This window comes from Muscardinus avellanarius (genome assembly GCF_963383645.1).
Source record: "Muscardinus avellanarius genome assembly, chromosome: 4".
Taxonomy (NCBI): domain Eukaryota; kingdom Metazoa; phylum Chordata; class Mammalia; order Rodentia; family Gliridae; genus Muscardinus; species Muscardinus avellanarius.
This window is the reverse complement of record NC_137789.1, coordinates 160,761,657-160,775,173: the sequence shown is the minus strand read 5'-3', so window position 1 is coordinate 160,775,173 and position 13,517 is coordinate 160,761,657. Positions and strand designations below refer to the sequence as shown.

The 13,517-nt window shown below is 53.4% G+C and overlaps 1 protein-coding gene across 1 annotated transcript in view; it reads left to right on the top strand.

Annotated features, from left to right (window-relative positions):
• Positions 1-13,517, top strand: part of TCERG1L (transcription elongation regulator 1 like) — a gene marked incomplete at both ends in the record, with an annotated part of 187,686 nt that overhangs the window by 164,630 nt on the left and 9,539 nt on the right. The window contains one exon of the mRNA XM_080694108.1: positions 2,597-2,732. Coding sequence (XP_080550234.1) covers positions 2,597-2,732 — 136 coding nt within the window. The remainder of the gene's footprint in view (positions 1-2,596; positions 2,733-13,517) is intronic.

Below are 13,517 nucleotides of genomic sequence, written 5' to 3'. Positions count from 1 at the left end.
CAGAATTCACTTCATGTTAAAGGTCCAAAAAATCATTCAGCCACAGGAATATAAAAAATATATTTAGCTAGTCTGCATTTGCTGAGCTGATAACAGAAGCTTCTGGAAGCATCCGGTGGTTCTGAACAAGATATTTTGTTGAATAAGCGATAACACATGGTCATTGACGTGCTCACAAAGCTCCTGGTACTCGCATTTCAAGTTACAACAATACGAGCCTTGTTTCCACACTTCTATTTTTAACTATTGAAAATTTACACAAAGAAATCCTAATTATACCCTTTGGAATATGGTATAATTGCAAATCCACCGGTCATTTTTTTAATCCAAATTCCATATAATCACAGAAGAAGCAAAGAATGTAAGTTCTCTGGAAATAATCGATTTATAAATAAAATCCCCTAGTGGGCTGAACATCCCGTTACTTCCTTTGCACATTTTGTGTTAGTTTGGGCTAATCTGTAGTACAGCACCCTGGCTAGCCAGAGAGCACTGGGCATTCTCAGCATGTGCCAGAATCAGCAGCGTATGTACCGACTGGGCACACTCATGTACTACGCCAGACAGTGAGAGGGAGCCGTGCATGCGGCAGGTGTCCGGAGGCCTGGAATGGCGTGTCCTGGCCGCTCCATGACCACGTTTCCCACTTGTCTCACTTTCTCCAGGCCCCCTCTCTAGCTCCTAGAGGAAGTGCTGCAGACGCACGCCTCCCAGAGGAGGCCATCTGCGTGGAACCTCGCCAGGGGGCCTGTCCCGTGTGGAGGGATGGCTAGCATCGGCCCTGGTGGGTCTCCACTCTAGACACAGTAGTGCTCCCAGTACATGGTGTCTCTGGGCACTGCCGCGTGCGCCCGGGGCAGTGCTACAGTGTCGGGAGTGCTGTGCAGGGTGGAAGCACATCTGAGCTGGACAGCAGTCCAAGGGGCATGCTGACCATAGGACCGAGCAGGCTCGCACAGAGGACAGGCTGGTGTAGTAAGACACCCTTGGGGCTGGGGAGGGTGCAACCTGATTAGCCATGGAGGGGATGAGAGGTGAAGGCTAGAGGCTCTGGATCGCCAATTCAGCAGAATTCTTTCTCAAATGGCGCAGTGCAGAGATGAACATAGAAGCTGGGGCTCCAGGTGTATGGGAAATCTCAGGGAGCTGAGTAGTTTGGTCTGAGAGAACCGTTGACTCCCATCCACCATCAGGCAGTGTAGACTCATGCAGCGAAGGGGTGCACAGCCTGACTCCTATCCCAGCGGCCAGTCCCTGCTTCCCAAGTGCCTACTTCTTAAGGCAGCGTCCAGGTGCAGGACGCATGGGCCACCCTGCCTCCGAGTGTCCACAGTCACTGGGCCAGCTTGGTCTCAGCACAGAGGAGTGGTGGCCTGGGCTGGAGCTGCTCACGGAGCCTCTGACTGGAGCTTTGCGGTGTCTGCCGTGGCCCGGGCGTGGCCAGCCATGGCCAGGCCGGTCTGGAGTGCAGGCCGGTGTCAGCTGGGTCCGAGCGAGGCCGTGCTAGGGGCCAGTGTCGCTCTGCACGGAGGGTACCAGCTGGCCGCACCTGCAAGACAGGGGCAGGTCTGGTGGGGCACTGCTCCAGGCACAGGTCGGAGAGGAGAAGCGGATGGGAGGGAATGTGTCAAGGTTTGCATTTGGCCAAATGTTTTCTTCCAGCAGCAAGCACCTAGGTTTTCTAGGAGAAGGTTTCCAGATATTTCTAGAATAAATAGGAGATCTGCCAAGGGGCCAGTTACGATGACGCTAGCACAGAGCTGGTGCTTGGAGAGCCGGCCTCTCCCTTGCTCCCAGGAGAGGAAGGTCTGTCTACCCCATGGGAGCTGAAGGCAGCCGTGATGCCCAGCCTGGAGGCTGTGGCACTCCAGCCCCTACTCCCTTCAGGGCCTGCCACACACCTGCTCCTACAGCAGCCACTCTCCTGGGACTGGGACAGAAAGGGAAGAAATGGAGGGCAGAGCCTCTGGAGGGCAGAGCTCCAGACCCCCAGAGACCTGCTCTCCACTGCTCCTGGGCCGAGAGGGCTGCCAGCCTCCCTGTCTCTGAATCCCCACTTGGGGCTCCATCTCAGGCAGCGCTTTCTGGGCCAGGTTCTCACCTCCACTCATCTGCTCAGTAATGAAGGGAGCTGATGACTATCCAGGGTGAAGGCCGCCCTTCACCCCTACAGCATCTCTGCAGGGACACGCGAGCCCCCGCCCCATCCTGCCCCTGACCCCGCGGCACAAGGCCCTGCGGTAAGGGTCTCACCCACAGCCTTCCTGGTTGGTGGCTCTCGCAATCCCTCCAGCACGCACCCACCCTCTCTCAGGGTCAGCACCCTGGGGCCAGGCCTGCTGCCTCAACCTCCCACCCAAAGTGCAGAAGAACTATGCGCAAGGGTAAAAGTCTCCACAGTCACCTGCTGACTGCATCGGGCTTCTTGTAGAGTCTTCAAAGAGTCTTTGTTTCTTGTAGTTATCTCAGAAAGGGTTTTAAAGATCGCAGGGGACATCATCAGGGGACATCATCAGGGGACATCATCAGGAGACATCATCAGGGGACATCATCAGGTCTCTGGATCATGTTAACTCTGCTTCTTGTGCTCTTAAAGGACCGAAGGCTGCCAGAGTCCTGGGCCCGAGGAGGCGGAGAGAGAGGACAAGGGCACTCGGACGCCGCCCCCCCAGATTCTCCTGCCCCTGGAGGAGCGCGCCACCCACTTCCGAGACATGCTCCTGGAGAGAGGGGTAAGGTACCCCGGGGCGGGCTGCAGGGCCTGCACTGAGGGGCGTCCTTGGGGACCAGCATCCGGGGCTGTCCTTTCTTGCTGAGTCTAGATGGAACCAGGTGACTCTGAGCTGCTAAATGATGGAGTCCACCGGGGCAAACCAAGGTGAACGGCGTGCCTGCTTCCTGTCTTTGAGGAGACAGGAGAGTGTGTAAGGTGTGGGGTGCTCCGGCGTGGACGCTCCAGAGAGGCAGGCAGGGAGGTCTGCAGGAGGGACAGGTGGCCAGGATGGCTCAGGGAAGTGCCTGCCTGTGTGGAGAAGACTCCTGCTGACCAGGTCATGCCAGGCCCAAGCCTCAGGATGCCTCTGAGGATTCCTTCCTCATGCCCAGGGATGAATGAGATATTTTTAAATGAAACGAGGACATCTTAATGGTACCTGATCTCAGCATCCCACTTAGAACAGAGGGGCTTGTTTTTGGATCTCCTTTATCTCTTGCTTTAGGTTTCAGGTATAAAACGAGCCAGAATACAATATTGTAGCCCAGTTGGATTTCTTCATGAAACGAGGCCGAACACAGAAGGTAGTAATGGACCCTGTATGTGAAGATAATTATAATGAGCCCTGTAATGGCCTTGGGAATGCAAAGCAAATTCCCTCTGCACCCCGTGCAGACCCCGGGCTCTTTGGTGGCTGGGCACCCCGCCTCAGGTACAGAACAGAGGAGAGAGAGGGAGGGTGGAGCCGCGGTGCGCCTCTCCCCAGAGCAGGCCAGGCTGGGTGGGCTCCCCAGAGCCTGGCTTGTACCAGGACAGGAGAACCCAGGCGGCTTCACCCTCCAGGACTGCAGCCCGCCTTCCTGGGGACCCCCTTCCATTACAAAGTTGCAGGGACATCTCTTTATGTGGCTGCCTGCTCAAAAGCAAAGTGCAGCCCTTGCCTCAGAAGCTGGGAGAACGTTTCAAGAGGGCCAGAAGTAATGGGGTGCAGGTACGCTCAAGCAACTCGTGTCCGGGAAAGGAACCCAGGAGCCATCTGCCCCTTAAACCCGCAGAAGGGTCTCTCCCCTGGGAGACTCCCTGGGCAGCCAGTGACACCCACGTGCTCCTGTCCCACCACACTGCCAGCTCATTAGGCAGGCCAGGCTCCTGAGGGGCGTGAATCCCAGGCCCAGCTGGGCCTGGCATCAGGACCTGCTTGAAGCCTTCCCTGGTGTCCTCCAGAGGTGACTCGGGGTGGGGCTGTCCTGGCACAGAGGTAATTTCTGAGGAGCCCACAGAGCACTTAAGAAAGGCCATCTTCTACATGGCTCCCCCAATCCTGTTCCTGCAGAGCAGAGCACAGGGTTAGCAGGTGAGCACAGAGGGGGCACAGCACATCCCTGCCTGGAGCTGCGTGGCCCTGCTCCTCCTCGGGGCCCTGGCTGGCTACGGGGTTCTTGCACATGGGGCTCTCCGCCCTTCGCCACCATCCCCTTCCCACAGCGAGGACATGGCAGAGGTCCGCGTGTGAGGTGACAGCCAGTCTGACCCAGCTGCATCTTCTAGGAGATAAAGGATCATTTTCCCTGAGACAAGGCGATATTTTGAGCTTTTTGAGAAATACGAGGAAAAATTCATGCATACTATTGTCTAACTTTTCCAACTCTTGAATTTGGACACTGAGAAGCCAGATTTGCCCACAGAGTTTTACACTAGCCTACACGGTTGGGCTGCCCCCGCCCCGGCAGAGGCTGGCAGCCACGTTTACGCAGCCTCTTTATTTACCCAGTGGCCTTGCTTGAGGGGTTTTCCTAATGACGTTTGCAGTGCATTCTGGGCTTGTTGGGGTGGGTACTTCGTTTCAGCCTTTGATTCTGAGTCTTATGTAAAATGGGCAAGAATGATGGGGAGCTGTGAAGCAGAAACCACAGTGCTGCTTTTACCCGGAGACTAGGAGAGGCCGGCCGGCCAGGGGAGCCAGGCCCCTCCCACGAAGCCCCCACTCAGCTCCGGAGAAGAAAGATCAATCCGATTTACTGCCCGTGTCATAAAGCAGGGCCGCCATTTACGATTTGGGACTTTATAAAATATGCCAGCAGGTTTTCTAAGTTGCTCCTGCTCATGAGAATTCGATCACGAAACTCATACAAATGGTAGCCGCTTAAAGAATGAGGCACGGAAAGGTCACTTTTCCATGGGCTGAGTGATTAATATGATTTTATATTGCATTTGTTTAGTACTTCAGAAATTCATGTACTTAAGAGATGATGAGGCCAGCTCCTTGGGACTTCTAGTAGTTTAAAAAGGGCAGAGGTTGGGCTATTTCCGAGAAACCATGGGGTCTTTGCAGGGGGCTCTGGAAAGTTCTTTTGTAGGTGATAGAAGTTTCTTTTTTGATTTGGTTTTCTTCTAATACAGATCACAACAGATTTTGCTTTGAAAACTTCATTTTATAAGAGGGCAAATTTAGTTGAATAGCAGGTTATTAATTTCATCCTGCCTATTAGACTGGGTCCATCAGAGACATTTTATTGGAGATATTTTCTCCAATAAACAAGGTGTCCCTGGGAGTCGATGAAGCTTATCCTGAGGCCAGGGGCGGAGGGGGGAGGGAGTTCTTTTGAGAATCCTAGAACTTGAATCAGGGCCTCGGGGCTGACCCTGGGTCCTCTCAGGTCCCTCGATGGGTACTCTTTGGCCAGCTTCCCACAGCAGAGGTCAACTCTGGGAGCACTGACTGACACTGGGGCCCCTGGTGTCTGTATCCACATCTGTGTCATGACGAGGAAGGAATTTACAGATGTGGCCCCCATCTGCCTGGCAACAGTGCTCTCTATAAGCCGGAGATGGGCTTAAAGCACCAGGGGCTCAGCGTGGAGCTGGTGCAGGCTAGGCAGTGGCTCTTACTCCTCAGACCCTGGGCCAGCAGGTGGAGGGCACCTTCTCCCAGGCGTGGGAAGGGCTGCCAGTGCCCACACACCTGTGCCCCTCTGGCTTCCTGCCCTCCCCCTGGCACACACACGTTGCTAGTCTGGAATCTGAGCTGAGGCACCTGTGGAGACTAGCCCTGGTGGTCACGGGGAGGGGCTGTGCGGAAAGGACCCTAACTTCCGGTGCCTGTGCTGACACGCCTACCTGCGGTTTCTGGGGACGCTTAGATGCTCTTTGTCTCTGACTTCTGAGTCTCAGAGACTCAAATATCACAAATAAATGAGATGCTATTGCAAACGTAGCAAATCAGAGGAGATTCTTAAAATACAGTGCAAATAACGGCATACTGCACCCCATACATATACAAATAATTAATTATTTAATCAATTAAAATATCTTAAGAAAAATTACCTTAAATACTACCCTAAGAGTCAATTATCACCACCAGTAAACTACATCTTCTTCCAGATATTTTTTTTTTCCTAAAAATAGGACTGGGGTATAGCTCAGTGGTAAAGCATTTGCCTTGCATGCACAAGGTTCTGGGTTTGATCCTTAGCACTGCACACTTAACATAAAACAGAACAGACATTCTAAATCTTTAAGAATAAACATTTTATCCTAGAGTAACAATCAGTCTCGAGCCACACTTGCATGCAGTGGAGTCTACCTTGCTTAACAGTCACTTTCATGAGGTTCAGTCTAAGTGTATATACTACTCTCTTCCCTGAGTATTAAATTTAGTACAGACTCTTGGAAAATATTTTGGATGAGGGCATCCTATGCCATTCAGAGTCAGCTGTAAAGTCCTGATTTTAATCCACTCAGTATATATCCCTAATTTATTGTAACAAGTAACACTTGAGATCATATAGGTATGTAGACTTTGTGTGTGTGTGTGTGTGTGTCTGCATGTGCATGCATGTGTGTGTGTGTGTCTGCATGTGCCTGCGTGTGTGTGTGTGTGTGTGTGTGTGTGTGTGTGTGTCTGCATGTGCATGCGTGTGTGTGCCTTGTTCTCACTGGGCAGCTATAGACATTTGCCCCGCTTTACCCAGTAGCTTTGGAGATCTTGTTTAAATTCAGGTTACTCTCCCAGCAGCGTTTGAGAATTTGTTTTGCTGGCAAGCCCGACCAGCGCGGAATACTAAGAGGCTTCAGTGTTTCCTACGTCCTACTTTAGAGGCCACGTTGCTCTTCAGCATGGCTAGCATCTTTTGTGGGCTTCGGGCGTGAGGACGGCCGCCCCAGCACACCCTAGGGAGTGCTGACCACGGAGCCGCCCTTGGGGCCTGGGTTTGCCCGCTCCGGTTCCGATGGGCTCACCACTGCCTCTGATCTGAAAATCATTCGCAGAAGCCAGGGGTGTGTCCTGAGCACACCGTAGAACAACAGCATCAACTTAACCTATTAAAACAGAAAAAATACTGAAATTGGTAAAACGCCGTGAGCTGCGGAGGGCCGGAGCGGAGGTGTCCCTGTGAGGACAGCGCCTCCTGGTGGTGGCAGGCCCGGGCCTCAGTCACGATTCCCCTGCATTGGCCTGCAGTGCCCTGGACTCACTAGAACTTCTGCCTGCTGGCCACGCCCGCCTCTCATCACCCTTGTGATAGAGATCTCTAGCGAGTCTGGGCCTGTTCCAGCAAGCCTTGCACGCAGCCTGGTGGTCCACTGCGGTCGCCTGCTCACCTATGCTCCACCACTGACCTTTTCTGTTTGACGATTTGAGTAATGCCTAGAATGGCCTCTCCCACGCACCACCAAGCCCAAGCCCGAGTTGTAGGGCTGCTCCCAGGAGACTGGAGGCAGTGATCCCGGCCTTCCTGCGCAGCCACCTGTAATCAGGAACATCAGAGTCAGAAAGGGGAGGCAACGACATGCTCCAGGAAACAAGGTCCAAGGGGACGGGATTGGAAGGAGTAACAGCCTGGTCCTGATCCCGGTGGGCAGGTGGAGCCCAGGGCCTCGGTGCCTCTCTAGAACTGTCGCCTCATCCTGCAGTCTAGAGGGAGGACTTAGCATCCCTAGCTGAGGCCTTCAGTCGATTTCCCTGAGACCAGGGGTACAAGAAGGGACAGGAACAGTAGAGATAGGAGAAGGAGGGAGGATGCTGGCTGTAGGTCGACAAGCCAGCACACGCCGAGCAGGAGCTGGGAGGGTCACGGGACAGGCCAGTGACGAGGGCCTGGGCTCCCGGCAGCTGCAAGGACCGGCCAGCCCACACACCTGGGAATTCTCTTCTTTCTTTTTTCTTTAATACATCATAAAAAAGATAGCAAGCCAGGTGTGATGGTACACGCTTGTAATCCAGCATTTGGGAGGCTGAGACAGGAGGATCGCGGTTCGTGGACAGCCTCAGCTACGTAGTGAGGCCCTTTGCAACTCAATGAGACCTTGTTTCAAAATAAAGAATAAAAAATAGGACTAGAAGTGTAGCTCAGAGGTAGAATGCTCCTGGATTCCATCCTCAGTACTGAAAAAAAAATTTAAAAAAAAAGAGCCAGGCGTGGTGGCACATACTTATAATCCCCACACTTGGGAGGCGAAGACAGGAGGATAACACAGGTTCAAAGTCAGCCTCGCTGGCTTAAGAGACCCTGTTTCCAAATAAAAATAATATAAAATAGGCCTGGGAGTATAGCCCAGAAGAGTCAGTGGTGGTGCATAGGTGAGCAGAATGGTTTCTGGGCTCAAGTGAAGTGATTCTAGGAAGGTGTAAACACCAGTAACCCCATACACACCTCTAGGAAGAACCAGTCCTGAAGGGGCTGTGATGGCCCTCACAGATGCTGGTGTGAGCTGGGCCCCTCTATACACGAGGGAGCCCTGGGCGGCCTCCTGCGGCTGGGGATTCCTCATCCTGAGCAGTCAGCCTTTCCTCTGGCTAGTAGAATCCCCGGCCTTGGTTGTGATTCAAGGATAGAAAAAGACTCAAAAGAGCCTTTTTGAGTGAAGAGACAAAGGGCACGCTCTGCGTGTGGGGAGGGCTGGCTGGGGACGGCGTCCGACGCCTCGCTGTCCAGGGCTGGCCGCATCTAATCACCCCGTGATGACAGCTTGGCTGCGGTGCTGACAGGGCCTACATCACCACACCTTTTAGCCCTCTCCGAACTCTCCCCGACCACTTTACTTAAGTGGAATCCATTTGTCTCGAAGCTGAATAGTCCCCAGGAGCAGCCAAACTCCTTTTGTCTGGGTTTCTGCACAGGCTCTGGCGAAGTGGGGATGAAGGCCGGGGCACTTACTCTGTGTCTCCTGCACAAGGTCATCACCTGCTATAAACCTTGGCCACCATCATGAGTCGGGCAGGGGTGCACCTCACTGAGCAGAGCAGGGAGCCAGGCAACCACGAGCCAGGACACGCTCTGGGGCTCTTCCGCCGCCGAGTCCCTCAGTCTGGCTGGGTGCTCAGCGCAGCCACAGTTCACAGCCCAGCTGGCCAGGCTGCAACCCGGCAAAGCTGAGAGGTGATGTGGGGCCAGGCTAGGAGGCCCCTGCACGCCCAGCTGGGGCTCAGGAGAGCTCAGGGGAAGGCATGGGCTGGGGATGGAGACAGTAATACAGGGAAGAGGAGCGCCTGAAGATGACCATGACTGTCCAGCACCAGGTGACCCTTCCCAAATGACACAGCCCTGAGGCCAGTCTTGCTGGTCTACCTGGAGGTCAAGGTTATTTTTATTAAGGGAAAACTGGAAACAGCTATGAAAGGTAAACCCAGCTCCTGTGGCCACAGACAGGGCACCAGCTTCTCCCCCTGAACCGGGTCCCCCGTCTCTGTCCCTGTCCAGCACCGACTCTTTAAGCTCGGCCACTGCACACCCTAGTCTGCGGCCTCAGCAAGCGTGCCCCAGACACTCGTCCAGGATGTGCTGCCTGAGCCCAAGCTCCCTTCTCATGGCAGTGTCTGTCAGGTCTGGAGACTGCAGCAGCCCCTCTCAGGCCTGGGTTTCCAGCAGCCAGCTCTTGCTCCTCCTCTTGTGGAGCTGAGAGGGCGGGGATGGAGCTCAGATTCCAGGGATGAAGCAGCCTGCGCTTCCCGGGAAAGGAGGTGCTGGAGGCACAGGCCAGGAGAGAAGAAAGACCAGCAGCTCAGCTCCAGGGACCCTCCACCCGGAGCTTCTGAGAGCAAGGGGACCCTGAATAGTGGGCTAGGCAGATTGGCTAGGAGGGCCAGCAGTAGCCCCAGGCAGTGCCACTGAGACAGGCGGAGAGGTCACCTGGCTGACTGGCTACCTCCTCTGGCTTGCGGAGCTGCGGTCAAGATGACAGAGCATGGCTGGGAGGGAACACAGTCCACACACCACAGACAGCTGCAGGGCAGTGATGGGCTTCTGCAAGAAAGGGTCTAAAAGTGACTGGAGACCCTGGCCACTTGAGGACCAGCTCACAGGCAAAAGGCCAAGGATCAAAGAAGCAGGAGGCGAGAGAGTGATTGGCGCAGAGGCAGAGGAAGCTGCTGCTAAGTGGGCAGCCCCTGGTGCCCCGCCTCTGCACACCGCTGGGGCGTGGGTGGGCCCGCGAGGAGGGCTGGGCTGCTGTGGGCCTGGGTGACCTTAGGGGTAGTGTTGCATTGGGCTCTCCGCTGGCTTTAGAAGCTGGCTCCCCTCCCTGTGCTGAAATAGTGGAAGACCTCGGTCCTGCAGCCTCAGAAGGTGAATCCTGACACCCAGGGAGCCTGGAGGAGAAGCAGCAGAGGAGAGCCAGCCCCAGCCAACTCTGAGCTCAGCCCCGCGAGACCCTGAGCAGGAGGCAGGCTCACCCAGTGGGGACTTAGGACTCATTCAAACTGCGGGATGATTGGTTACTTTTACATGTAGATTTGTGGTCACTAGTCATGCAGCAAGAGGGAACAAGTGTGCAGAGTTCCCTGTGCCCACGTCACTAGCTCAGCTGTCCTGGGTGAGCGAACCACCTATACACACAGGTTGCCTGGAGCAGGGTTACTACCCTCTGGGGCAAAAGGAGCCTAGGGTGCATGCAGTCCAGGGCCCCAGGCTCAGGAGAGCTGCCCGGGGTGAAGTCCATCTGCATGGCCACACTGGCAGTGCAGCTGAGGGAGCAGCCCCTTGACTTTACACCTGGAGTCACACTGCCAATGGGGATGAGGCCTTGAAGGACCACCTGCTCTGGACAGGTGGATGGGACAGGCTGGCTGTTCAGCCCAGCTTCTCCTGGTCAGAGGCAACACTCCAACGCACTTGACCACCATTTTTGGACAGCACCTATGGGAGAAGGAAGGAGCCAGATGGCTTCAAGGAACCGGGGAGAGCTGTCCTTCAGCCCGGCTGCCACCTCTGCTAAAGGGAGATATCGAACTTGCTGTCCACTCAGCCTGCTCATCCTGTCCCTATCTCTGTTCATCAGTGTCTGTCTTCTGTGTGGTTGTGTGTATGTGTGTGGGGGGAGTGCACATGAGTATGCCTACATGCAAAGGTGTATACAAGTGCACCCATGTGTATAGGTGCATTGTCCATGCGTGCAAGTGTGTACGTGTATGTCCTCTGTACATGCCCATGCACGTGTAGGCTCACACCTAGCCACATGAGAGGGCATGATTTTATGTGATATGTATGTGTAGCTCTGTGTGCATGCATTTTCATACATGTGCAGCAACTTATGTGTAAACATGTATGTGGTTTGTGTGCATATGTGCAGGTGTGTGTGTGTACGTTTGTGTGTATGTGTATGTGTGGTATGAGTGCGCCATGCATACATGCTTGTGAGTATGTGTTTTTAAGCATGCAGTCTCTGCCCTACTGATTGAATTCTCTGGTGACAGGGGTGGCACACAGCCTTCCTACCCCAGGGAGGCTGGGCTCTCCTCAGGACCCGTTATCACGGGGGAAGCTCCGTCTTGCAGGGAGGCTGAGTCCCCTGGAGGGTGGAGGAGGACCCTATTTCACACAGGACTGTCCCGCCAGCCTTCCACTTGTCCCCTCTGTCTCAGGTCCCACCCCAGCCACCACCCTTTCAACCACTGGGCTCTTGCTTCCTCTGTGTGCTCGGGCGACTATCAACATGTTGTAGGCGCTCTGACACTGTTGGATTATATTTGGAAATTGTAGTCACTGTACGATGGCTTATCCATATGGAATCTAGACTGTAGATCATGAATTTGTTTGGGGGAGAGGTTTTCACGTTATTATTTTAATATTTATTTTATCATACTTTTGGACCTCTAAAAATTCTCAACAAACTGGTAGAGTTAATTATGCGACACCAATTTCTCTCCACCCTCTATACTCCCTTTTGGGGCCACAGGTCCCCACTGGAGGAAGGCGGCCCTCTGACTGAGCTGGGAGGAGGGGTCCACAGCTTTTGTCTATTGTGGCTCCAAGTGCTCCTGTGGCAGGTGTCATCTGCCCAGGCAAGGTGGGACCATTGTGCTGGAGCTTCTGGGGAGGCCGCCAACAACCTGTGATGCCAGTATTCTACCAGGCTTCTCGTTGGTGTAGCTCATCCCACCCCGTAAAAGAGCTGATGGGTGTTGGAGGGGAGGCTTTGATCTTAACTGCTAACAATAGAAATTTTCAGTTAGGAAAATCCACCTGCTATGACATACCAAAGAATTGTGTGTTTATTGACATGGTATTGCCACTAGGAACATTTTAGTAATATGAATTGGATTTTGTTTTTGTAATCTTTAAGTTAGCTTTTCCTCCCCTCCAGGCCCAAGAATCTATCTCCTGCCCAAACACCAGAGTGGCCTTCCCAAAATGAGTGGCACGCCTGACTTTTCTTCTCCCCACACTGTGAGCATCCCAGCTCCTAACTGTGCCTCCACCTCCTTGCCTCTGCCCTCCTGCCTCTCCCTGGCTCCTCCCTCAGCTCCTTCACCCAGGCATGCCCAGCCCCTTCAGCCCCTGCCTTCCCCATAGTTTATGAGCCTTAGCCTTTGTACCCATGAGCAGCTGGTCCCAGAGCATCTTTCTAGGTCCTTTCTAGAGCCATGATGATTAGCTTATCCCAGCACAGTGGGCACTCTAGACACCTCCACAGGCTGCATGGAATACCCCTGCTCTGTGTCCCTTGGCCTCTAGGGGTGTTTACTATGGCTCTCATGCCCTCTCAGGGGCCCATGAGTTTCCTATCCTGCCTTTCCCTACTCCAAGGCTTCCTGATGTCAGGACCTTGAATTATTTTCTTTGAATCCTCAGCACCCAGTATGGGGCTAAGGCAGAGTAGATATTAAGTCAATGTTTTTATATGAATAAATTATTATTATTATTATTATTATTATTATTAATTATTATTATTTGGTATGAGGATAGAACCCAGGGGTCTTCTACCTCTGGGCTATATCCCCAGACCTATTTTGTATTTTATTTGGAAACAGGGTCTCACTAAGTTGCTGAGAGCCTCACTAAACTGCTGAGCCTGGCTTTGAGCCTGTGATCCTCCTAACTCAGCCATCCAAGTACTGAGATTACAAGTTTGTGCCACCACACCCAGTTTAAATTATTTTTAAATGACTTAAGCATTACCTGAAGGTCTGGGAGCTACAACACCTCGGTAGTAATAACCAGTGCCCAGACGCTGTTCTTATTGTAGTTCTCTGATAGAAAGGGAGCAGACTTCTTGCAGAGTAGGCCGATTCAAAGGCTCAGGCAGGGAGTGTACCGGATGAGCCCCGAGCACCATGCAGAGCCAGAAAGTGAGAAGTGCTCACCAGGCAGAATGGTCAGTAGGAGCCAACCAGAGAGCTCCCAGCAGCCCACGCTGAGACACGCCGATCAGCAAAGTAAATTCAGCGCGTTGGATTATAAGCCAAAGTATAAACTTCATATCCACGTGTTTACACAGATATTAATACATGATCAAATAAATAAGTAGCTATGGAAGAGTTCCAAATCATTCATTTTGCATTTTGACTCTACCCTCAAAAGCAGGG